General features: G+C 41.6%; 1 protein-coding gene across 1 annotated transcript in view; it reads right to left on the bottom strand.

Annotated features, from left to right (window-relative positions):
- DMRT1 (doublesex and mab-3 related transcription factor 1) overlaps positions 1–25,946 on the bottom strand; it is an 84,402-nt gene that overhangs the window by 21,364 nt on the left and 37,092 nt on the right. Inside the window, exon 4 of the mRNA XM_007065580.4 lies at positions 20,328–20,490. Within this exon, the coding sequence (XP_007065642.2) occupies positions 20,328–20,490 (163 nt within the window). The remainder of the gene's footprint in view (positions 1–20,327; positions 20,491–25,946) is intronic.

Below are 25,946 nucleotides of genomic sequence, written 5' to 3'. Positions count from 1 at the left end.
GGAAACTGGTTTATAAACTAAAGGGAAAGGGAAATCATTTATTTTTCTCTGTCCAAGATGAGAAGAAGAAAAAGTAAAAAAGCAAAACTAGCGATGAACTGGACTGAAAATATTTTTTCCCTTTTGACAATCTAAGATGTTATTAATGCTATATTCTAGGTAAATATATGTATTTGGCTACAGCATATTGGACCTGCCTCAAGGCAGCAGTACACTATAACTCCACTGGCTTTCTAGGTACTCATGATTTTATGCTGGTGTGACAGCCATACCAGACGCCTGATTTAGCTCAGTGGTTTGAGCATTGGCCTGCTAAACCTAGGGTTGCGAGTTCAATCCTTGAAAGGGCCATTTAGGGGTTGGGGCCAAAAATTGGGGCTTGGTCCTGCTTTGAGCAGGGGGTTGGACTAGATGACCTCCTGAGGTCCCTTCCAAACCTGATATTCTATTATGAAAAATGTTTGGCTTTTAAGGAGAAAATAACTAAGAACTGAAATTAAAAATAAAACCTGGTTTTAAAGCTAACAGTATCTCTTGGAGAGAGACATGAAGTAAATTCAAGGATGTCAATTGTTTTTATTTTGATTTTTTTTGTGGTAAATCCCAATGTTTATCCAGGTTTTTCCTCTTTTTGACGAGGATTTTCATATGAACCTACATGCCCAATTCCCACAGCACTTTGAAAACAAAACTTCTTTTGTAATAAAAAAACATAACATTGCAAAGAACATTTTGTGATTTATTATTTTTTTGGTTAATGATTTTCCCCCCACAAAACATTCTTACTGGTTTTCAAACAGCCCCGATCTCCATTTATGCTGCGTGCTTTTCGCACGACCCTTCCATATCCAGACACAAAAGGGGAGAATTAGCAACAGAGTAAGAGCCTTCACCCAGATTTTTAACCCCCTTTTCAGTTTGGTATGGAGGTTTTTGAACAATAAACCACAATTGACCTAACAGAGCTATGACGGCGTACAGTGTCGCTAGATGTCATGGAGCTGTTAGCATGCACATCTTCACAGTGATGCCAGGCTACAGGGACGTGCAGTGAGTGATACATACCGAATGCGCAATATGGAGCCACTGCAGCTACACTATGCAAAGTCTCATTGAAATCAATGGGTATTAGTACACATGCTGTAGCCACTATTTTAACCGAAATAACTGAGCTATGTCAAGTTCTCTCCTTTTAAATGCTCTTGATATTTTAAGTATAAAGGAATGGAAAGACGCACTTTTTGCGGATACAGACTAACACGGCTGCTGCTCTGAAACCAACAATTAGAATGGAATTACACAATTTTAATTAGATCTGAGAATGATGTCACTGTAATACACTGTTATTACGCATATCAAGCATCAATATACTTTTGTCTGATAATCTCATTTACTTGAAGAAAACGAGTGTGCTAAAAGCTAATTGTTCTACAGCATGTAAAATTAGTTATTTGGCTTTATATCAGCCTGCTGAGTTAGTTGTAAAGGTCTGAGGTTTACAATCTTAAAGTGAAAAACTTCATTGTCTAAGTAGTAGTGTGAGCTCTTGGTATGGTAGGCAAACAAAAATTACTTACAAGCAAAAAGCAGCTTTGACATTTGCATGTCTGATCTACTTCAACAGGTCTAGGGGAAAAGAAATATAATTTATTACAGCCCATTTAGCTCTGCAACAATTGCTCTTCAAAACCAAAAGAGAATAATATAATGGAACATATGTGTTCTGTTTATGGCAGAAACCTCAAACAGCCTGAGGCAAGAGCTAATACAGATGTAGTACAAGGCATTACACGAGTGCCGGGTGCTGTAGCTAGCAATTATCCTGGTATTTAACCAAATCTATTGCTCATCAGGAAAGCGTTTAGTGCAGTAGTCGGAGCGAGACAGGCTGACATGGAGCACAGCTACTTAACTGTCCCCTCTAGCCATTACACTTTCTCAACTCGAGAGTCATGTCAAATTACACAACTACACATTGACTTTTCACTTCTCTAAACATTAAGGTGTGATTGACAACTCCTGGATGCTATAAGCCAGTCATTAAGACTCAGCCAACGTATTGCTAGCTTATTTGTGATGCAGTTCTCCCTCCCCCCCCCGATCCCCCATTCTGAGCTATTTCCTCACGTGCTGCTTTTACAATCCTCGATAGACAATTTTACCTTGCCTCTCTGGAGGGTCTTAATAAGCAAATGACACTTCACTTCTGAGGGGTGAAAGTGATGCAGAGTAAAGTGACTTCGCTTGACATGCAGGTTATCATCTTTTCTTTAAAATCAAATTCAATACCTACACATTTTTAATCTAATTTTGAAGTTTCCGGACAGCAACATTTCCAACAGACATTAGCACTTCAAAATGTACACCATCAACATTAGCTGTAACGTTTCATCTCTTTGGAATATTTTCCCAAATTTCAGCCATGTATGTTGGAAGCCTACACAATGCTGTGACATTTTAAATCAACTTACGGTCAGCACCAGGATGGGAACAGGCACATGTATAGATGGGAAATTAAACTGAAAGCCAGATATAGCACTGGGAATGTCTAATATGGATTTCAACTCTCCCATCAATGTTAGAACATCACTACATCAAGCCACTATTTATTGTATGCCTGAATCCTGTGGGTTAGCAAAGTTATTAGTTTGAAAGAGTGCACAAAGCAGGTCAAGAGACGAAAGACATGTTCCTTTGGTTCGATATGCAGCCACCTGAGACCCGCACACTTCAAATGACAGGCTTCACTCCCCACGCCCCTAATACAAGCCACAAGATTAATGTAAAAGATGATTTCCAGATTTGCTTCTCCTCCTCCCACAACAAACCAAACAAACCAGAAAGATGCAATTCCTCAGTAATAATGGTCCCCAAAAAAATGAAAAAGAAACTTAATAGGGTTTCTTTAAAATTTTACAGTTTTTCTGCTAAAGAACCATGCAGCATTAACACACTATCATCTTACTGATTCTGACACAGATTCTCAGTATAAGAAAGTCTAGAAATCTATTAGCACATGTAAGGCATACGTATGATTAACCCACTCCCTACCCACAAAAGTCTACACTTATATTGTGAAATGTAAATTGCATGTATGTAAGACTTTTATTGAATGAACCTATGAAATTCAATAACTACTAAACACATATTCGAGGAAAGTGCACTGATTTGGAAAAAAGTGATGTGATTGACAAAAATCACAGAGTATCTGTTTTCACTCTGGGTACTAATTTAAAATAGTTTGAGGACAAATAATGTATTATTTTTGTTCATCAATGTAGTCGTGTTGGCTATTTACAATTGTGTAAAATAAGCTACAGCTATGGTAAACGTATGAAGATGAGAGACCTAAAAATAAAGATGATACTTTATTTATTTTACTCCTCCCCGCTGGCTGAAAAAGTTAACAGCTAAAAACGCACAAAACCCAAATATTTAAATGAAATATACTAGATATTTTATGTGGTAGTATCCAAAATATGCTACCTACGGGCGTTCTAAATACAAAGGAAAACACAGTCCCTACCCTGAGGAGCACAGACTCTCAAACTACTTCCATCAACTTCAGCTTATTTGGAATGAAACAGAATCACAGAATCATAGGACTGTTTTTTCTGCGCTCATGGCAGAAATAAAACTATGATAGCTTGGTAAAGATTTTAACACAATCTCCATTGTTGCCCTTCGTTTTTCACTGGCTAGCTGCCATGATAGCATCTAGCTTCAAGAGGATAGCAGGATAGTTACTGCACCTGTTGCGTATGCTGACCAATAGTGGCTGCTGTATGGTCCACGAAGCTATCATCCCTTAGCCCCCGATATCTTTCAGACTAAAGCATCCCTGATGCAATACTGTACATCGATCTGTCAGTTCATGTAACAACCCAGTGGTATGCCTATTTTATATGGATTTCGTACATTTTTAATTGAACATAAACACCTCCTATTTTATCTTAGACGCTTACCTTCAATGAGGTCATATATAACAATATGGGTCCAATGGAAATAAACTCTCTGGTACACCAGTGATACAGTAAATTCTGTAGTTTCCATATTTTTGAAGATTTTCGATAAAGTCGAACAACCCTGCTTCTCAGAGCAGCATTTTTCAAGCTGCTAGAGACATGCATTGAAAAAAGCACTTGGACTTTGGTACCCACTGAAAAATTAACAAACAAGTAGAACTTGTAAATCTCAGAAGTGAAGAGCATAGGTCAAATGTCCTGTCCCCAGCTGCACTCCGCAACACCACTGGATTCAGCTAGGATCAGGAGTGTAACTTAATACAGACGGTGACTGCTGCTTCTTCCACACCCCCCCACAAAAATGACATGCAACTGACTTTAATTAGAGACTGGGTTTCTTCCTTAAAATCAGTATTAAAATTATGTGTTACAATCCTACAAAACAACTTGAGCCAATTCCCCTTTGAACTTTGTAGGCAGGGATTATAATTCTGTGGACCTCAAATAACTGTATTTTCAACAGGTTTCAGAGTAACAGTCGTGTTAGTGTGTATTCGCAAAAAGAAAAGGAGTACTTGTGGCACTTCATCGATGAAGTGAGCTGTAGCTCACGAAAGCTTATGCTCAAATAAATTGGTTAGTCTCTAAGGTGCCACAAGTCCTCCTTTTCTTTTTGTATTTTCAACAGCACTTTTTTGAAAAAAATTAAAGATAAAATTTATTTATGTACTAAATAGTTAATATTAAAATATGGTGATTGACAAAAAGTGAAAATACCTTAGTCTGTATTAAGAAATGACTTACATAGACATATATTTATGCTATATAAAGATATACATGTACATGTAGTGTATATATCTGTTTGTCTGTGTATATACGTATATAAGTGTATTTATCTATAGATACACATATGTATATATTTCTATATAGATATATGCATCCACACCCATAAGTGTATGTATGTGTAGATATATATATAATATAAAGCTAACTTTCAGGCCTCAGAAAACAAAAGCTATCCCCATATAACAGCCAAATTCCTACATAACTCAATTTGGACATCTCATCTGGTGTGAACTGCACTCATTCCTAGTGTAAACCCCAGCGCGCGCTGCAATGATATACTGTAATGTCACATCGCAATCTGGATTTACTATAAAGGGCTGCTGACGAGTTTCAGAGCAGTAAACATTGCTGCGAGGTGTATTTCACACTGAGCTGGTTTTTATGAAGAACACTTCACCGCCCAGCCACGGTACCTAGATGATGAATGGTGAAAGATGCATGACAAGCTTCATCATTGTTTGTAAATCTTAACTGTTCCTGCTCACTAACTCTGCAGGCAATTTTCAAAGACAGCGGCCGACAGAAGGACAGCACAGCTTTCCTGAAGGTTATTCAACTTGTACTTGGCCTAAGCTATGCCTGTGAGGAACCATGCATTGAAAATAAACTCACCGCTTACCCTGAACCTTAGAATTAAAAACCCTGGTTCGCTGGCATGTTAATGGGAACTAAATGAAGAAATCCCAACTACAAGCTTTGATATTCACCTTTCACCCCTTGCCCTGAATGGTTATATACATCATGTACATGCAACATACACTGGTGTTATTTATGCATGGAGTATAAATACACTTATGTATAAAGTATGCCTTTGTGAATGATGGATCCTGCTGATCCAGCATTACCTCTCTCTAGTGCAGCTGCAGAGAGCATGTCATTGTCCCCTACTACCTCACCCACTGGGCGTGACAAGTTACTTACACGCTCTTCTCTTGGAAGTTTTCCTTCCTATTTTGGTGTCTTAGCAGTAAACAGCCAGGCATAATTCAACTCATTGCCACATGCAATCACTTATATACTAATATGCTAATTGCATAGGCTGGATCACCCCCTTCCAGGGAACTCCACGAGAGTGTGCGGTGTATAAGTAGGGGCATTGCCAGCAGATCGAGGGACGTGACCGTTCCCCTCTATTCGACATTGGTGAGGCCTCATCTGGAGTACTGTGTCCAGTTTTGGGCCCCACACTACAAGAAGGATGTGGAGAAATTGGAGAGAGTCCAGCGGAGGGCAACAAAAATGATTAGGGGACTGGAACACGAGTTATGAGGAGAGGCTGAGGGAACTGGGATTGTTTAGTCTACGGAAGAGAAAAATGAAGGGGGATTTGATAGCTGCTTTTAACTACCTGAAAGGTGGATCCAAAGAGGATGGATCTAGACTATTCTCAGTGATAGCAGATGACAGGACAAGGAGTAATGGTCTCAGGTTGCAGTGGGGGAGGTTTAGGTTAGATATTAGGAAAAACTTTTTCACTAGGAGGGTGGTGAAACACTGGAATGTGTTACCTAGGGAGGTGGTGGAATCCCCTTCCTTAGAAGTTTTTAAGGTCAGGCTTGACAAAGCCCTGGCTGGGATGATTTAGCTGGGATTGATTGGTCCTGCTCTGGGCAGGGGGTTGGACTAGATGGACTCCAGAGGTCCCTTCCAACTCTGTTATTCTATGATTCTATGATATCCTTCACCGTTTTCCTTGGATTGTTCCTTTATGGGGACAACAGTGGGGTTTGCCCTAATCCCTCACCACACAATTACTCTCACAATTGCCCTCACAACCAGCAGACCCACAGGGAGCCATAAGAGGCCATGGTTCCAGGACTCCTCATCTTACACCTGACTTCTGAATAAGACAGGTTTGTTGGAACCCTGTAGCCAAGATCTATCTGCCATCCCTTAGCTCCTCCCTCACCCTTTTAAGGAAGGGATTCCCTGGAGCACTGCAGAAGAATTAACTCGGCCAGAAGCAACAAGTATCTCTGTTGTTTTTTTCCAAAGGACAGGGCCGTCCCTAGCTATTTTGGTGCCCTTTGCAGCACCCCCCATGGGGGGGCTCTGTGGGGCCCCAGGCCTCCACGGGGTGGGGTGGGGGTGCTGGCCAGGGGGGGCCAGGCTTGGGGGGAGTGGGGAACCGCCCCCAGCACTTGCCCGGCGGTGTGGCTGGGAGCCAGGGGAGCGGAGCAGGCTGGAGCCAGGTCGGTCTACTTACCGGTGAGGGCAGGCCCGACCCCTGCAGCAGTCCTCAGGGGAGTGGGGATGGAGCTGGGGCAGAGCAGGGGTGGGGACTTTGGGGAAGGCGTGGAGTGGGGGCAGGGCAGGGGCGGGAAGAGGCGGGGCAGGGGTGGAACAGGGGCAGGGGCTTTGGGGAAGGGGAGGGAAGAGGCGGGGCTGGGGCTGGAGCAGCCTGCAGCTGCGCAGGGCACCGGGAGATGTGGTGCTCCAAATTTCCTGGTGCCCTATGCAGCTGTATGCTTTGCGTATGGGTAAGGACGGCCCTGCCAAAGGACTTGTGAATTGTGTAGTGGGGTGATTCATGTACAATATCCGCAGAGTCTCCAAGTCAGGCAGGCTCAAGATGTTATGGAGGCAGCTGACTACCACCTGCATGAAGGAATGGGGAATCAGTGTAGAGGGGACCAAGTATCAGGGGGTAGCCGTGTTAGTCTGTATCCACAAGAACAACAAGGAGTCCGGTGGCACCTTAAAGACGAATAGATTTAACTGACCAAATAAATCTGTTCGTCTTTAAGGTGCCACCGGACTCCTTGTTGTTTTTGTAGAGGGGACCCTTTTCCCTCTTAATATTGGCCAGACAATCAGGTCCAGACAGCAAGGTCAGGAAAAAATACAGCAATGTGCCAATACACTAGCCTGTCATGGTAAGCACACTGTTATCACTACTGCTCAATAGAACTCCTCCATTCTCGCTACTGTTTTGAGTCAGACAATAAAATTGTCATTGCTCCTTGCTTGTATCAGGAAATGTTCATATTCAGAGGGTAAGACAATCAGTGGGCCAGATCCTTAACAAGGTATCTTCATTGACTTGGATTTCTATAAAAGGGTATTCTGGATCCTGTAAAGTAGGAGGAAGGCTTTAGATGGTAACTATTGAAATATTTAGCATCGTGGGTAGCACTCTCTGTCCTTGAAGAAAAGAGTGGCTAGAAAAAGGAACAAACTGGGTTCAGGGTTACATAAGGATCTAAACCAGCAACCCTCAGCTTGTGGCTCCTCTCATTCTGTGAAGTAAGGAGAAACCACCTTTTCCTCCCAGCAACCAATAGCCAGGAGAAGAAAGAAGAGATTGTAGCAGACTGAGCCACTGGAACACACTAATAATCACACAACTGTGTGCTGACATTGCCTTGCGAAAACACTGTATTGCAATGATGCAATGCCATGAGGTGAGCACTGCCGCGTTCTATCATGATGCCACTACTCCTCAGTGGCCTGTTGCTCTCTGCTGCCCTATTCAATGATGAAGGGTTTCCCCCGATCAGCCAGGATCATTGGTCTGAACTACTGACAGTGGCCCAACTGTGTACTTTGATTTGCCTTTTCCTCAACTAGGCAACAAAACTTTCTCATGGGACCCCTTTTCTCTAGCAGAATGTGAATGGCAAGTGGTGCCTCCTAACAAAGCCTGCGGGGCTCAATTTAATAAATGTTTGCAACCCACATTTTTCTTCACACAAAATGTTATCGCCCAGCTAAACGCATGCCCTCATAAAATCCTGTCTTGTTATGCCAACCAATGCTAGGAAAACCACACAACTGATCAGACTGATACTTGCTAATTTATTTTAAAAGCCCCTATGAGTGGGTGAGGGTTTACACACGTACGTGTGTCAGACATGCCACATGTGAGGTAGCTGGGGCTGCCTGCTATTTCTGTACCACTCCAGGGTGGCTGCATCAAATGGCAGCACTCACTCCAAGTTAACAGGATGCCTGGCATCCTTCAAACCTCCCTGTATCTCACCTTGTCAGATTCCTTTTTGTGATATATAAAAAAAAATGGGTAACAAAAAAATCTCATTGAGCAATGTGAGCTCTACATTTTTAGGTTTATCAGAATTAATTTCAGGTTTCCTTTGTAAGGACTCTGCAAAACACACATCTTTCTAATTGTGCAAGGACTAGCTATTTTGTGTATGTACGATTTTCTTCCTTTATGTTTTAGAGTCTATGCAGCATACAGAATATATTAGAATAGAAAACAAACAGACTCTGAATCAGGAAAGAACTTAAGCACAATGGGACTTAAGCACATGCTTAAGTTAAGCATGTGCTTAAGTGAAGCACTGTGTGAATAACTGACTTCTGAGTTAAGTGGATGAACTGAAAAATAATAATTGAAAAAAAAAATGGTTCAGGGTAACCTGAAATGAAAATGTTTTGATTTTTCTGGCAAAATGAAATCGCTGAAAAATTTTGTTTTAGCTCAAATGAAATGTTTCATTCAATCCAAAATACACTTTGTTCAGCTCAAAGCAAAACTTTTCATTTCCATATATTTTTCTAATCTTTTTAAAATTTATTTTTTAAATAAAATTGAATGAAATTGCAAAACAAAATGTCTAAATGCTTCATTTCAGAAATGCCAAATCAAACTGTTTTGACTTTTCCAAAATGTTTTTACTGGACTAAAACAATTTTCTGAAATCTACTTGAATTTATGAATTGTTTTAGTCAACCCAAATCCGCATTTTTCAGTGAAAAACTGAGTCACCGGATTATTTTTACCAGTTCTATTTAATTGCTTTCCTAAATAGGGGTGCCTTCCTCTACTCGGGCTTTAAAGATTGATTCTAGATTCTTCACTAATCCAGCTTCACTCAGAATATGCACAGGTATGAAATTATTCACCAAAACAGTTATTTTAAAACTCATATGAAAATAATTTGCCATGTTTTGTTATAAAATGCCCACCAAGTTCAACTGAAGTTTTGATAACTGCTGTTACAGCTAAAGAAACAATAATAATAGTAATAAATAGTTATGTCACAAATGAAAGTTAATTACATGCTTACTTAAAAAGAAAAAAAAATACATTTTGAGCCAGCCAATTTTGATGCTTTCTTCTTCTTTTTCCTTTAAACATGCTGTCTTCTGTTTAAAAAAAAATCTATCTAAAAAGAAGGCCTGTTGAAATGTTCGCTAGTTTGCTAGGACTTGATCCAACTTCTATTGTAATTGATAGAAAGACTCCCATTGACTTCAAAGGGAGTTTGCCTGGTCCCCACAAAACACACCAACACAAATCCATTGTGCTTCATGCCTCTGCAATCCTGGTCATGTGTGGATATGTCACAGTGCAGCCATGCTCTCCACCTTTTAGTTAACTGGTGCGCACGTGTGTACACATCACCTGATCCTCCATTCTGATCTAATTTTTTCTGAGCATACGCAAGGCACTGAAATTTACCAGGATCCTGCTCAAAGCAAATTCTGTACCCGATGATGGGAATGTAGCAGTCAAGAAGAGTGAAAGATGGTTTGATTTGTGTGCTTGTGTACCAGCAATGCAAACCAAAGCTGGAATAGGAGTTCTAATTTTAGGCCTGCTAGCCCTCCTGGCATTCTTGTAATTCACGTTTGAGGGAGGTTGTATGTGGCACATGCATCTGGGACTGACCCATAAGAACCTGTTTAAAAATAATAGTGGCCAAAAATAAATACAATTATGCAGGAACCATGTAAACGACAAAATATGCAGATGAAATGACAGCATTTTGTGAATCTGCATGCATTTTTTGTAAATCACCAAACAACGTTACCAGATCATTCGTACTAGTTTCAGTAAAGACTAACAGCTGTCTGTTTTTTAATTGAAGTTTCTTCTGAAAACATTATTTAAGAAATAGTGGAAAAGACTCTCCACTTCCAGCTTTCATAGCGAAGAGTCGGCATATTCGAGATCATAGCTGCTGGAACTCTCATTTTTAGCAGCTAGTTTTAAAAAGCAAAACATGAGGTAAGGGGTACCCCAGCCAACACTAGCCAATGATTCCAGCTACTGGGAGAAGACGACAGGGACTGTATTCCAACATCAGGTCATTTTTATCCTCATGGATGTGGGAGCTGCAATTTGCATTGTCCTGCACTATCAGGGAACAGCTGTGCCCCTTGAGAAAAGAACCGGGTGATGGCAACATCACCACCATGTTCCCCTCAGAGGTTTTGCTTGTGTTGAACAGCTGTAAAATCCAGCCAGGTCTCTGTGGGTGGAGGCTAACTGGGAAAGGTGCAGAAACAGCATCTCTCAGCTGCCCCAGCCCTGTCCCTTCGAGGGACAGCCAGGCCCACTTTGGGAGCTATGGCAAATGGCTCCTCCTCCCTGGCAGAGATGGGTATGGAGCAGCTTGTGGTGTTGTGTTCCAGTGCTCAAGGAGATTTATCAGCAAAACCCAGGGAGTGAATCTGGTCCACTGGCTGTAAATAAAGTACAGCCAGATTCAGTCTCTTCCTCCATTGCTGGGCATCAGGGCCGGATTAAGACCTTTAGAGGCCCTAAGCACCGAAAAGATTATGGTGCCCCCCCATATGTAATTCAAAATAAAAACAATACTATACCGTAAAATAAAGTTACATGTATGCTGAAATTAAAATAGCTTCTTTCTAGATTTTCGGATTGCAAAATTCTGGATAAGTTCATCGAAGCTGACTTGACGAAGCATGTCCGCTTTCATACACAATAGGGAAAGTGAATCAAGCCTGTCTGACACGTTGTTCTCTGAGGATTTTTTATTCTTTTCAGCTGAGAAAAAGAGCGTTCTGCGGAGCAGTTAGTAATCATCAATGTTAGAAAATACGTAGTGCGAGCTCTACATTTGGAAATACACATTGCATTCCGTCTTTCAATATTGTGTCATGAAGATCAATGTGACTGAATCTCATTTTTCCTGTTTCATTAAACTTTGCATGCATATAACAGTGGAACTTCCGTACTTCTCCACAGAGATTCATGTTCAAGTCAACAGGGTATGAGTCAACTAGCTTTTGGGAACCTTGTGAATATTGTTCATCAGAGAAGTCCATATCGTTTAGAAGAGAAAATCTACTCGATACTTCTTTGTACAGTTCACCTCTCCTCTTCATATGAGCTTCAAGTGTAACAATTATAGTGTAGTAAGTAGATACGCAAAATTTGTCTCTAGGATTCAATGCTGTTTCTGTTGCACTGCTATCATTTGCTTGTTTTTTCCTGATTCGCTTGCGGGACTGGGCTTCTTTGTAGTATCAGGCAAGATATCTTTTGATATGTCTTCAAATCTTTTGAAATCATTCCTCAAAGTGTGTAAGTGGTCTGCTAATGATTGACAGAGGTCTGCATGTGTTTTCAAATCCAATTCTTTTTCATGGAGAGGTTGACTTGTGTGGTCAAAGTGTTGCAAAATTTCATTCCACATGGTCAACATGAATACAAACTCTAGTTCTTGCAACTTGTTTGCAATGTTTTCTGCCTCTCATATAGTTTCTCCCTTTTGTGATTGGTCTTCAGCTATACTTTCTAATGCATCCACAATCTTTGAGTAGGACTCCAGAATTGCATTTGTTGCCACTGCATGTGCTTCCCAGAGAGTATTAGAAAGAGATTTCAACACACGATCATTGCCCAAATATGTTTTAAGAACTGCCCATCGGTGTGCTGAGGCAGAGAAAAATGTACAAAGTAACTGGACTATTGAGAAAAAGCTTACTGCCACTGGACAACAATCAGCAGCACTGCGGCCAACAAGATTGAGAGAGTGTGCAGCACATGGTCAGAACATGGCATATTTGTTCTGTTCTAAAAGCTTCTTCTGCATTCCTTGATAACGCCCTGACATGTTGGCAGCGTTGTCATAAGATTGACCTCTGCACTTTGAGAAACCTATTTTGCAAACTTGGCACAGATAATGCAGTACTTGATTTGCCATTTCTTCACCAGTGTGGCTTTTCAAATTGAGGAATGTTATAAATCGTTCAACTGGTTTTCCATCTGTGGGAGACACATATCTTAGTACAATACTCAATTGATCAAGATGTGAAAGATCAGGTGTAGAGTCGACAGATAAACTGAAGTACCCAGCAGTACTTATTTCATCCACAATAGTGAACGAACTTTGTCACTCATTAGACCAATGAGTTAATCGCATATTGTCTTGGATAAGTACGATGGGTTACCTTTGCCAGCATTCCCGTATTTTGAGATATGGCCTGCTAAAAGAAATCTCATTTTTTTTGGTGCCCCCTGCTTTGCTGGTGCCCTAAGCACGTGCTTAGTCTGCCTATTGGGTAATCCAGCCCTGCTGGGCATTGCTTCTGAACTATAGTGTTAAACAGCAGCAACGCTTTCCTTTCTGCAGCAATGTTGTCGGGCAGCTTGGACAGACAATGGTGTGAAACAGCCACAAGTTCCAGAAAGTGGTCTCACAGGTCTTCCACGCGCCAATACTCTGAGAGAGGCATATCTCTGATTCTGCATTCAGGCACGATTTGTGACACTAAAATATTCTTTAAATCTTGTTTGGCATCCAAGGGCATAGATTCATTTGAAAATGTTGTACTTGAGAGGCACCAAAAAGATGCACAGCTTTCAAACGCTGCAGGGCAGACTGAGAAAAATGTCATAATCCAGACTCTCTTTTACATTCTTTCCGTGTGTAGTATTTCTGCTATTCCAGCCCTCCTTTCACTGAAATGATTCTGAAGGTGGTTTTTGTCATGAGACGTGGGATTTTGTTTCTTACATGCCTTTGACTGTGACACCTGTGCAAGAGATCCATCCCACAATTGCTTTTATAATGGTAGAATCCAGCACATGTTTCAAATTCCTCATTGGGCTTCATCAATGGATCAGCATGTTTTACAATAAAGCATTAGAAAAATTATGAAGCAATGGTACGAGCTCCACAGTTAAGAGTCTGAGATAGCTTCCACTACATGCCTCATTTTGACTCCCATATAATTATCTGGAAAAAGAACCTCCTTTCTTGCTTGAAATTCCTCATGTTTATTCCTAGGCCAAAGGGGGGGGGGGGAGAGGGTTGGTAGTTTTGAGGTGAATTGGACAAGCTGTTCTTAAGTAAGAAGACTGAAAACTTGGTTCATTTCCACATTTTAAATGTCAAACTTTTCTTTTCTTTTTTTTTTTTTTTTTTTGGCTAAAGCTTAGCTCAGAATGGACTTTAGCTTTAGCATGGACTAAACATGTCACAGTTGTTTTATACACTGTTCCAGTGCGTACTAGTGCAACTGGAACAGTCTTAAAAAAATTAAGGTTGAGTGGACATTTTGTAGATTATTAGAAGGAAATTAGGTGTATGAGGGCATATCACAATACAGTGGCTGTGTGTGTGTGTATGGTGTTGCACTCTAGTGGCTTGTCCAGAGAAAGGCTAGGGGAACTGATACTAGTACTAGTGAAGGAAAACCTCCTTTAGCCTAACTGGCAAGGACCATGTTTCTGGTGCTGAAGGAAAAAGTTTCTAGTGCCAGTTGCCTGGGGTATCCGTGTGTGGTACATCTAGTAACTGTGGCTGTTGTCAGCAGCACAAGGGTTTATTACAATATAACTGTCAAAAGACTATGTCTGAATATAATCTAGACTCACATAACAGGCAGAACACTAAAAATTGCTTCACTGTGCCTTTAGGTTCATTTTTTAAGCAGTGCTGCTTAATTAATTATTTACACAATACGATTTTTTTTGCATAGTACATAATTAGACTGTGGAACTCATTGCCATGGGAAGTAATTTGAGACCAAGAATGTTGCAAAATTCAAAAAGAGATTCAACATTTATAAGATAACAAGAATATCCAGTTATAATAGGTAATGCCAACAATAAATTTGGAAGGGGTAATAAACTGCATGCTTCAGGACTTAAGCCAATCTAAAACTAGGTATTAACCTAATTTCTTATAATGTGGGGACACATTTACCTATCTATGCCTACTGCAGGATTTCTCTTCCTCTGAAGCATCTAGCGTTAGTCACTGACAAAGACAAGGCACATAGACAGAGCTTGGTCTGATGCAGTCAGGCAATTGCTATGTCCTTATGCACTGAGTGGCAAAGTTTGTAATCACTTTAATTCTTCCACTTTACATGTAAACAATTTTGGAGTACTTTTGGGATCTGTTTATTTAACAGGAACTAATATTTCCTAACAGAAATATCTGCAGCTCCCCAATAAGTTTAAATTTAAAAAGCTGTTTAAAAAAGTAGGCCTGACTCTCATTTACACTTCCAGAGAGGTTTAAAGGAGCCATAGTGTAAATGAGAATCAGACTCTCTATTTACCAGGCTTTTTATTTCCTCAGTGCGGAGTTAGTCATCTCCCATTACACAAAAGCTACCTCTGCCACTCCCATTTCCCCCTTCCTGTAACTTCAAACCAATAGATCTATAGCGTCACAGTATGAAATGAACAAAGGTCTGTTTGAATCAGATACAAACTGCTTTTAGTACACCACAGCAAAGCTCTCCTTGAGGGCCCAGTTGCCTAAGGGTATGCGTACATGGAAGCTAAAAGGTGTAAATTTCACCTTGAAGAGACAAACCCCCACTAGCTTGATCAGAGCTAGCATGCTAAAAACAGAAGCATATCTGAGGTGGCAGGAGCAGCAGAAGTAACTAGCCATCTTGAATACGCACCTATGGTCTCGGACAGGGACAGCTAGTCCTTCTTGTGTCTCATGCCACTGCAGCTATTTTTAGCGTGCTAGGTCAATCAATATGTCCACCTTCTAGCTCCACTGCAGACATACCCCATGTGTATCTTGACTGTCATTATACTTTCTGTGTGGTGTGCCGTGTTTGGCTACTCACAGATCTTGTAGGATTTTTTTGATTTTGAATACAAAAGAAGATCCTTTAGTTTCACAGATTCAGCTGCTGCAGCAATTTCATGCTGGGGAGGCAGAAAAGATGGTGGCCAGGGCAGTACCATTGGCTGTCACATGCTATTGTCATGCCTGACAATTCAGTGTCAGGCTGTGTATGACTCCAGGACTAACGTGTTAAAGGGACAAGTACAAGACAATATTTCTATCATTCAGCTGATTTAAAAAAACAAACACTTTTTTGCAAACAAAATGCAAAAAAACAAAAAATGTGGCAAAAGCAGAGGATGACAAACTATCGGCGGGGTTACACAATCCAAGCAATTCCATATGCACAAATGATCACCTGTGGGTAGCTAATGTTAAAGGTGACAGGCTCAGTCTGAGCGAGGAGGTGTGGTTTGCCCGCTTGTGTACACATGCTTGCTTTAGCACCCATCGAGCTAGCATGAGGATAAACAGCAGCGTAGCTGCAGCAGCCCAAGTGTCAGCGGTGCAGGCACAGCCGGGCCATGCTGAGTACATACCCACCGGTTTCAGGCGGGTTTGTAGTCAGCACAGCTCAGCTGTGTCTGCACTGCTGCTGCCCCTGCTCCTGAGGCTACAGTCAGACTTTTACTAGCACTAGTTCAATGAGAGCTGACGCAAGAATGCGTACGCAAGCAGGGAACTCACATCCTCAGCTCATAATGTAGACATGGCCGTAGTGTGAAATGTTTGGGTATGCTCTTTTTGTCTTCCTGTATATTTTTGCAAAACAATCACATCAAATAAGGGTGCTCATTAAAGACCGTACTAAGCGTTTATACATAATTTAATTAGAGCTAGTCTGGAAAATGAAATGCCCCGCCCAGGGGAAATTCCAACATTCTGAAAAGTCAAAATTTTGAGATTTAGTGCAGAACAAAAATTCCAAAGTCTTTTGTTTTGGAAACGTTGACATGACCCTATCAAAATATTTCGTTTTGATAATGGTAAAATATTCTAATATAATATATTTCATATATGTGTGTGTAGACAAAATTTGATTTTTGTTTACTATATGGATTTTTTAAATTTAAGTCTAAACAAAATGAGTCAAAATGAAATGAAACAAGAAAATACTCAATTTCAGATCAAATCGTTTAAAAAAATTTCCACTAAAAATGCCATCAAAATCAACATGTTCCGGCAAAACGTTTCAATTTTGATGAAATAGCATTTTCTGACGGAAAGCTGGTCCGCTGAAACTTTTTCAACCAGTGCTACATTTAATAGTTTCAAAGCACTTTACAAGCAAGTAATTCATCGGGTTAGGAAGTGTCCTAGGATGTATGTACCCCCTGCGAGCCCAGCAACCAAAGGCACTGCCGGCCACTGCTGATTGGCAGTTTCTCGGCAGCTGGGTGGATAAAAGGGCTGGGAAGCAGAAGGGCAGGGCAGCTGTCAGAGGAGTGAGCAGGCTGGAGAAAGGAGCTCCTGCCAGCAAACTACTAAAGTGCTGCCCAGAGCCCAGAAGGGGACGAACTGACCAACAGGCTGGAGAGCCTGCAGAGATCCAGGGGAAGGTAGGAAGGAGCTCAGGGCACTGTCAGAGTCAAAGAACCCTGATCCTACTCACCTAGCTCAAGGGCCCGGAGCTGAAACCTGCGGGAGTGGACAGGCCTGGCTTCCCCTACTAAACCCTTGACAGACTTGGGAGTGAAGAAAGTGTTTTCAGATTCTGGACACCAGGAATAGACTGATAGCCCCGCTAGGTTATGCGAGCCCAGGGGCTGCGCCATGCTTGGCCAGAAGGAGTGCTGTTGCACTGACACACCACCCCACAGGAAGAAAAGTATTATCCCCATTTTACAGATGTGAAAACTGAGACAGAGCAATCAAATAACTTGCCCAAGGCCACTACAGGAAACAGTGTCAGTGATAGGATTAGAACTCAGTTGTTCTAGGCTCCCAGTTTTACGGTAAAAACACAGACAATGACCCCTGATAGCTCATAATTTGTATTGCCAACATTCCAGGGATTTCCACAGGAAAACAAAAAATTCAAATGTTCACAGAGCCTAGGCCCACATCTTAAAAATCAAGTAACCTCCTTAGCCATGGACAAAGGAATACACAAAACAAATATGAAGCAGTAGGGCCATGAAGTGGGGGCTTATTTTGTGCATTTCTTGGAACAAGATGGTCTTCATTTAAAAATTGAGGGGGAGGTATGTGTGTGTGCGAGAGAGAGTAATCATTCTCTTTAATTTCCTTCTCTGTAGATGTTAACTTTTTCCTGTATGTATTACCTGTCCACACAGACCAGACTCCCAGGTTCCAGTTCAGGAAAACATGCCTCGTCATGCAGGGCACTTAAGCACACGTGTAACTTTCAGTCAATGGGCTGTAAGGATATGCTTAAAATTAAGTATAAGCACTACCCTGAAAGGGATGGATTTAAGTATGTCTTTCCTGAATTGAGGTATCACTGAGATACTTAAGCACTTGCTTAACTTTAAGCACATAGGGTTTGTTCTAAAGCCCACTGAAGACAAGAGAAAGACTACAACTGATTTCAACGGACATCGGATTGGGCCTGTAAGAATTCCCACCGAAGTTTCGGACTGACTACCTTCCTCAGGGGGACCCAGGTTAATTGATTCCTATCATGGTGACTGTGCTATAAACATTCCTACAGTTTCTCCTCTACTTTCACCATGATCTCTCAAGCTTGATTCCAAAACAAATGTGCTTTTTACGTTTCTGTGAAGTTTATGGACTTCTGATACGCAGATCTTCCAATAAATCTGTACAATCTTCAAACAGAAGTTATGGGCTTGATGCAGAAATTATTGCGTGAGGTTGTATGGACTGTGTTACAGAGGACGTTGGCCTAAATAATCAATGATTCCTTCTGCCTTAAAACCTATGAATACGGGTACTTGAAAGAAAAAAGCAGTTTTGTGTTTAATAATAAAAATGCTCCTGGGGCAAAATCAGGAACGGTGTAGTGTGTTTTATTAATAATCTTCCACAAGATGACTAAGGGTCCAGTGTCTTCATGGACTTCGGAACAGGTACACTTCAGCGTTATGAGGTTAGGTGAAGATATGATTTCAATCGGAGAAAAGGAAGAAAGGACTGAAAACAGCATATCACATGTTTCATTTAATATATGTGTATAGTCAGTAGGGAAGGAAGAGGGTTATTGTACAAGATTTAAAACAGATCCACCACCTTTACAGTAGTAGTGAACATACTAATGTCAATATAATGGAACTGTCTAAGTTACTAAAGCAGTTTCCTTGGGCTTGCTGATATATGAAGCTGCACTGATGTTATCTTTTAAGATGGGGTATCATTAACTATGGGGAGATAGGTCAGTTGCTCTATTATATACAAAATGCCCAGAGTCCAAACCAGCAAGTACTGGAAATATGAGAAAGCAGCCTGTCCTTTAAATGATCAAACACTTGTAGCAGACATAGCCAGTACCTTGCAGAGTAGGCAAGTTTCAGGTACTGAACAGCATTCCATTGTTCACACCATTCTGGCTAAGTAAGCATCCACTGGGAGTGAAGTTATGAAGGAGGAGAGAAAATATTCATAGGAATAAAGAGCAGAAGGAAAATTCCATGGGACTGCAGCCCCTGGTCTAAGAGAGTGGAGATACTCATCGTTGGATGGAGAACTCCCAGCATATGTTCCCAGTGCTTAGTCATAATTGGGGTGGGGGGAGACGAAACTCTTAAAAGACAGGTGGTGTGTCCATGTGACTTCTCCTCTCCACATCACTGAATCCATCTGATCTGCGTCTTCCCCTCTGTCCAATCGACCCGGATTTGGCACAGTGGGACGATTCCCTGATCAGCACTTTGATTGCTTTCAGGCTCTGTTCATGCTTCATAGTCCTACTGCTCCATGTCAGAACTGCTAACCCACTACACGTAAACCCAGAGGCCCTTACAAACAAACTAGTATACAGACATTTTAAAAATAAACTTTTTAGTGTTATGGAAAAAACACCAGATGGGAAAAATATGTGTTTCTCTGGAATTCTTTTCAATCAGGCAATGTAGTCTGATGTGCTTGAAACCTAAGAATGGAGGTGGGTGAATTATTTCACACAGAGAACCCAGTCCTTCCTTACCGCAGGTTTTGGACGGTTGGGCCTGAAGTGTCTCCTGAAACACACATGGAGACAACAACAGGATTGCAAAGCCACGGGGGCCTGTGAAAGTACTGGCCTGAAAGGAATATTTAGTGAACAGAACCTTTAAAAAATAAAGGGGTTGTCCCTTCTTCGAAAGACAGCTCAGAACTGTCTGGGGTAAATGTTTCCCTGGAGGAACTTATTTGATTGAATATGAATAGGGATTGAATAGGAATAGAATAGGAATTTGCATTATTTTAACCTTTAGTTGCTCTTCCTGCAATCTAGCAAAACGAATGCAGGAGCAGACAAGACCCTGAAATTTGCACCTTCCCTCCCACACTAATTTATCAGACTTCCAAAAAGTGAACTTCATAATGTCATATGCATCTCAGCACCAGACATCATCCAAAAATGGACTGCTCTTTGTAAACTCTGGTTACGATATGTACCGTCAGCACTGCTAAATTCAACCTTGTGCATAATCCTAGTTTTTTATGTCCTCTCAAGGTGAAGTAAAAAAAAAATCTGAGACCCCCATTAGATCTGGGGTGACTGTGCACCTACCGCTTGCTTTAGACTCTGAGTACGAGGGGCTGTCCTCAAAAGTGAAGATCTGCGGAACACATGCAGGTGTGCTAACACTCTGGCCCAGGTAGGAGGCAGGAGGGTAGTACGAGTGCATCCTGTACTGGGAGCTCATGGCATGTCGGCTCTCTGTGCTTTTCATCTGTTCAAAGAAAGAATTAGAACAGCAGTGTATAAAAACTGAATCAGAGGTGGGGAGTGAGATTTATTTGCATCTTGGAAATTTCTCACGGTCCTTCATTTACATATTATTGACTTAGATTTCAAGAAAAAAAAACACATTCATTTCCTAGGAATTTTGTTTAGAAAATTATTTATTTCCAACACAGACAGTATCACTGTGAGCTTTCTAATCCCATTCTGTCTATGTGTTCAAACTTGACGAACAGCAGCAGAGATGAACAGCAGATAGTTCAATCTCAGCAGCCATTCAGTCCTTGGACTCTCCAAAGAGACTAGCAACCATGGGACCAATTGGTGATGGTAGTTACTACAATGAGGACACACACGTTCTCTAGAAACTGGACAGAGCATACCAATCTAGAGACTTATATAGATCCCACCAACTGAGTTTCTGAGCACCTCACACACATTATTGAATTTATTCTTAAAACCCAGTGAGGTAGAAAAATATCCCTCTTTTACAATGGGAAACTGAGTCAGACAGAAATTAAGTGACTGCCTCAGTCACACAGGAAATCTGTCAGAGCCAGGAATGGAATTTAAGATCTTGTGAGTCTCAGTCCAGACCATCCTTTCTCATTTCAAACAGCCCAAATTGCTTCCAGGTAGTAAAAACCTTGAACCTGGATCAAGGATGAATGGAGACTAAAACTCAGAAATGAAGGCTTATCCTATTTCCAATCCCTTGGGCCAACCTAATCTGCACTCCGTCCTTGATATCTGTGAAGTACCCAAACAGAATTAACTATATCTTTAAATTTTTATTTTACGGAAACTGGCATTATTATTTGTTATAAACTTCTATACCGTAAGGCTGATATAACAGTTAAAGGTAAGCGAGAAACCTAGAAAGCCATAATTACTAAAAACATTAAAATCCTATGTGTGAAGGTAATACTATATTATCTAGCTTCCGCAAATTGGTTTGCCATTAAATTATTAGTAGATAAAAAGCTTTTGACAAGAGAAAAATTATCACAGTATGTATTAAACCTGTAAATCTATCCATAGGCACACCTGTACAACTATGCCATCTGAAGTTCCTTATCTAAGGTACAGTGTACTCATGTTACATACGGACAGTGGGCCAAATTCTGCCAGCAGTTATACCCAGTGTATTCTGTGGGCTTCACCAGAATTTGGCCCTGTATGTTTATCCAACAAAACATGCCACTGCAATCACACTCGGAAGAAAAACAGGAAATGTTCTACCTGGTACAGCAAATGAGAGTGCAGGGGAGCAATAAGACAATGTTAAACAAACTTCAGGAACCAACTCCTTGTCAGGTAGCATTCTGAAAACTTTTTGAAGTCAGAAGGGGCTTAGGCCTTGCTTAATAGAGGTCAAACCAATGGCCCTAAGCTCAGATAGTAAGGCACTCCCCAAAACACAGGGAGGCCAGGGCTAAGACGTAAAGCTCAGCACACTTCCCATCTCCAAATCCACAATGCCCTCTGTGACCTAAGAAGGCAAGAACGCAATACAGAAAGCCAGAAACTCAGTATAAGGTACGCAGGCTCCACTCTATTCCTAAGGCTTTGAATGTCAACATCAAAGGCTCCTTCTCAGTCCATGCACCTCTGAAGGCAGTCAGCACTGAGCATGGTGGAGCAGATGGTAGAAGAACCACCTCTGCCTGCCCTCGGCAATCATGTTGTCATGTTCTGCGTTATGAGACAACTGGCCTGGCAGCTCAGTTTTTAGGCCTGCTATCCTTGAAAGTAACTGTTTGTGTGTGTGTGGTGTCTGTGTGCGGGCACTAAAAATATCACCTGCTGGAGATAATATTATTTGAGCAGCAATAAAATGGAAGAACTGCTCAATGGCACTGAATGAATGTCTTGTTTCCTTCCCCTGAAGGATGTGGGCGATGAACTGTTTCCTTCAAGCCGTTTAAAGCTTTCCCCCCCATTCCTTAAAAAACAACTCACCTAAAATGCCCAGGATTCAATGAGTTATTACAACTATTAGTATTAATACGTGGTAGCTGGCGGCAAGAGACATGTTTTATAATCTTATTACCCACACCAAGTCTATGAACCACAGTCCAACCAACAGACAGGTTTGGCTCTGCAAAGAATATGCATTGAATTAACCACTCAAGAAAATCAAAAAGCTTTAGGTTTTGTTTTATTAAACTGTTTAGAATATACGCCACTGTAAATCTGAACCAGAAGGTTTCCTTTTCATAGCGCTTAGCTACCCTATTTTATAGTAACAGTAAAAAACCAACCAAACATAAACATTCTTGACCTTAGCACTGTATTAAAAATGGGGACTTACGAGATCATTACCCTGGTGGGCGGGGGATTCACTCTGTATTAACCCCTTCAGCTTCGGCTAGGTTGGGAGTTCTTGCACCATTGGTGATAAGTCAGAAGGAAGGTGCTCATGGCATGAACGGGAGTTCAAAGGGGTGCCCAGGGGGACGAAGTGGTACCCTCATTATGGGATACCTGCCATACATATTGGGACACATTTTCTATCAGCAGGATGCTGTGAGGTAGATTGTCAAACTGGGGGGGCAGGCCACAAAGCAGGGGTAATAGTCATCTCCTGTGCTCTGGCTTGAACACAGACCCCTTTCATTTTGAAAGCAGCATTTAAAATAAACCCATAACATAAGCCTCCCTTCTCGCCCACCCTTTCCTCCGTTGGTTTGTTTGTTACACCCACCTATTGCAATTTACCTCACACAAAGTGTGCGAGCTCTTTAGGACAGGGAGAGCACCCAGCACAACCAGGCCCCAAACCAGTTGGGGCCTCTAGATGCTAGTGATAAGAATGTTTAACCTGCACACTTTTTGCTGGGGCATGATTAGCAGGCCTCTTTTCCAAAGAGTTATAGGATACAACCAATCACTCTTTTTTACAATGCAGGAAGGGTGACAGCTATTGACCTAGCTGCCCCATCACCTGTAAATATGGTATTGCCCTTGCTCAGCGTTCTTGGGTTTCTCATCTCTAGGCATCTCCTACCAGTTGCATTTCATTATCACTCCTCTTTGCATTTGGGAATCCTTTGGGGCCAATCTCTGCCCTCAAATGCACAGCCAGGCCACAGCTCTCACTGACTTCAATGGGAGCTGCAAGTCCTAAGGAGGGGGGGCGCGGGAAAGAGAATTTGGCCAATATTCACGGTTGCTGGTATACTGTGCAAATGCAGTATAGAGTCAAAGGATGTATTGTGTACAGCAGCTGGATAACTGGTGAGACAGACTTGAAAAATGATGCACAAAATAAATATGAGTGAGCCAAGAAACCATGTAAACTGTAACTTTGGAATTCTTTTGTTGCTGTTGTTTGAAAAGACGGTAGAGGACTCTGCATCAACAGGCAGTTGTAGGTTGTTCACATGTGTTTGTGTGTTAAAAGCTGCTAAACGAAAGCCTTTAGTCATTTAACATAATGACCAGAGCACACACAGCCTTCAGCTCTCCACTGATGGCTGACAAAGCAACAGAACCGTTGCCTCTATGAATGTTACAGGAGCTCAAACAATAAGACATTCCACAAACTCAGATCATCCCAGGGAATCCCACCAGGGCAACCTCCCCAACACTGCAGAAGGGGTGGGTGCAGCCCAGCCCCATCTTTCCAGACTCCTTGCAGAGGGGTCTCTACAGAATCAAGAGCCACATATTAGGAACTAGGCAGACCAAGGGATGGGGAGAAGATCCGGCCACTGTACCCGGCTGCTTACTCTTCTCCTACCAGCCCTGTAAAAACTCAAGCATTGCCAACCCCAAGTGTTCAAAGATCATGAGTCAGGTCCCCAAAATCATGGGAGTTTCAACAAACAAGAAATGCATTTTTAAAAAATTAAAGATGAGATTTAAGAAAAAGACCAAATATCATGTGACCTGTGATAAAACTGCAAGTGTGGGAAACACTGAGTCAGAAAAAATATACACCCAGAGAGCATGGACATCCTCCTTCAGGGCCTGAACCTGCTGCCATCAAAACCAATGACAAAGACCTCACAGAGTTCAAAGGGGGCTGGGACCAGGTCCTCAGTGAGGTTCCTGGGACAATCAGAGCTAGGGGAAAGGCTTGGTGAAGTAGTTCCCTCAGAGCCACGCGGCCCAGGATGGAGCAGTGTCAAGGAAGGAGGGAGTTGTGTTGAGCACCTCCGGTGCAGGGTGTCCTTGCAGATCCCAGGGAATCCATGGCTCCCCGGGGTAGGGGCAGGAGAAACCTCACACACTCCAGAGAATGATTTGGGGGGAAATCAGAGAAGACCCTTGCAGAATTTCCCTCCTCCATTGCCCTCTCCAGGTGATTTTGCCATGGGAAGGGATGAGCTGGGCAATAGCTAGCTGTGAAGAAGCTGACTGCCTCTATGTTAAACCCCTTGCAAAATAAACAAAATGAGCTGACCACGTCTTTCTTTTTGTAGCTGGCCCAGCCCATTCCCCAGGAGAAAAGCTACAAGGAAGAAGTCACATATCTCTCCTGGAGTGCCCATCTATGGGGGAGACAGATGCTGCAAAGAGCACAGGTCCGGGAGTGTGATCTTGGGCAGGTCCCTTAACATACAAACTCCATGACTCCACTTCCTCAATGGCTCATACATAAACTATCCCCCGCCAAAGCTGCCTTAAAATTCTGGCAAAGTTTTTTTGTCTTCCGTGCATGTATACATAGTACTAGATGTTAACTGTTTTAACATTAGCTCCTTTCCCTTCCCTAAATGCTAAGTCATTTTTAGATGAGATAAAATGGCATCTAACATTTATTTATAACTCTCTTTTAAAAACAGCAGAATTCAGATCTCAGTGTCCTGGTGTGAGATGAGAAGATGGTCTTCTGCTTATGACACAGGACTAAGAATTAAGACAACTGGCTTCCGGGCTCTGCTGTGCCACCAGATGGCTGTGTGACCCTTGGGCAAGTCACTTAACAAGTCTATGTCTCAGTTTCCCCATTTCTAAAATGGTGATAATACACCTTCCCTACCTTATAGGAGTGGTGTTAACGAACTAAACCTCCCATTTATGAAGTGCTTTGAGATCCTTAGACAAAAGTTGCTATAGACATGCTCAGTCTTATTACATTAGTACTGTTCAGAGTATTTTTGTTCATTTCTAAAACCTACTAAGCACATTCTGCAGGATGAAAAAAAAAAGAAAAGACAATGACACCATGCCTTGAATTATTTTGATTCTAGCATGGAAAATGCAGGAGACATCTATATCTGTCCTTCCTTGATAGACAAACTTAATTAACCTTTGCTATTCTATTCCAACCTACTGTTTGAGACAAAAGCAGTGACCCACAAACAATATGTTACCATCAGAATCTCAACTGCTGCGACATCAAGAGATATAGCTCTATCAGCAGTATCGGAAAATAAACCGCTTAGATTAGCTCTCTAAGAATTATGGATTATATCCATGTCACACATGAGCTGT

Source organism: Chelonia mydas, chromosome 5, assembly GCF_015237465.2.
Source record: "Chelonia mydas isolate rCheMyd1 chromosome 5, rCheMyd1.pri.v2, whole genome shotgun sequence".
Lineage (NCBI taxonomy): Eukaryota > Metazoa > Chordata > Testudines > Cheloniidae > Chelonia > Chelonia mydas.
This window is presented reverse-complemented; position numbering and strand designations above follow the sequence as displayed.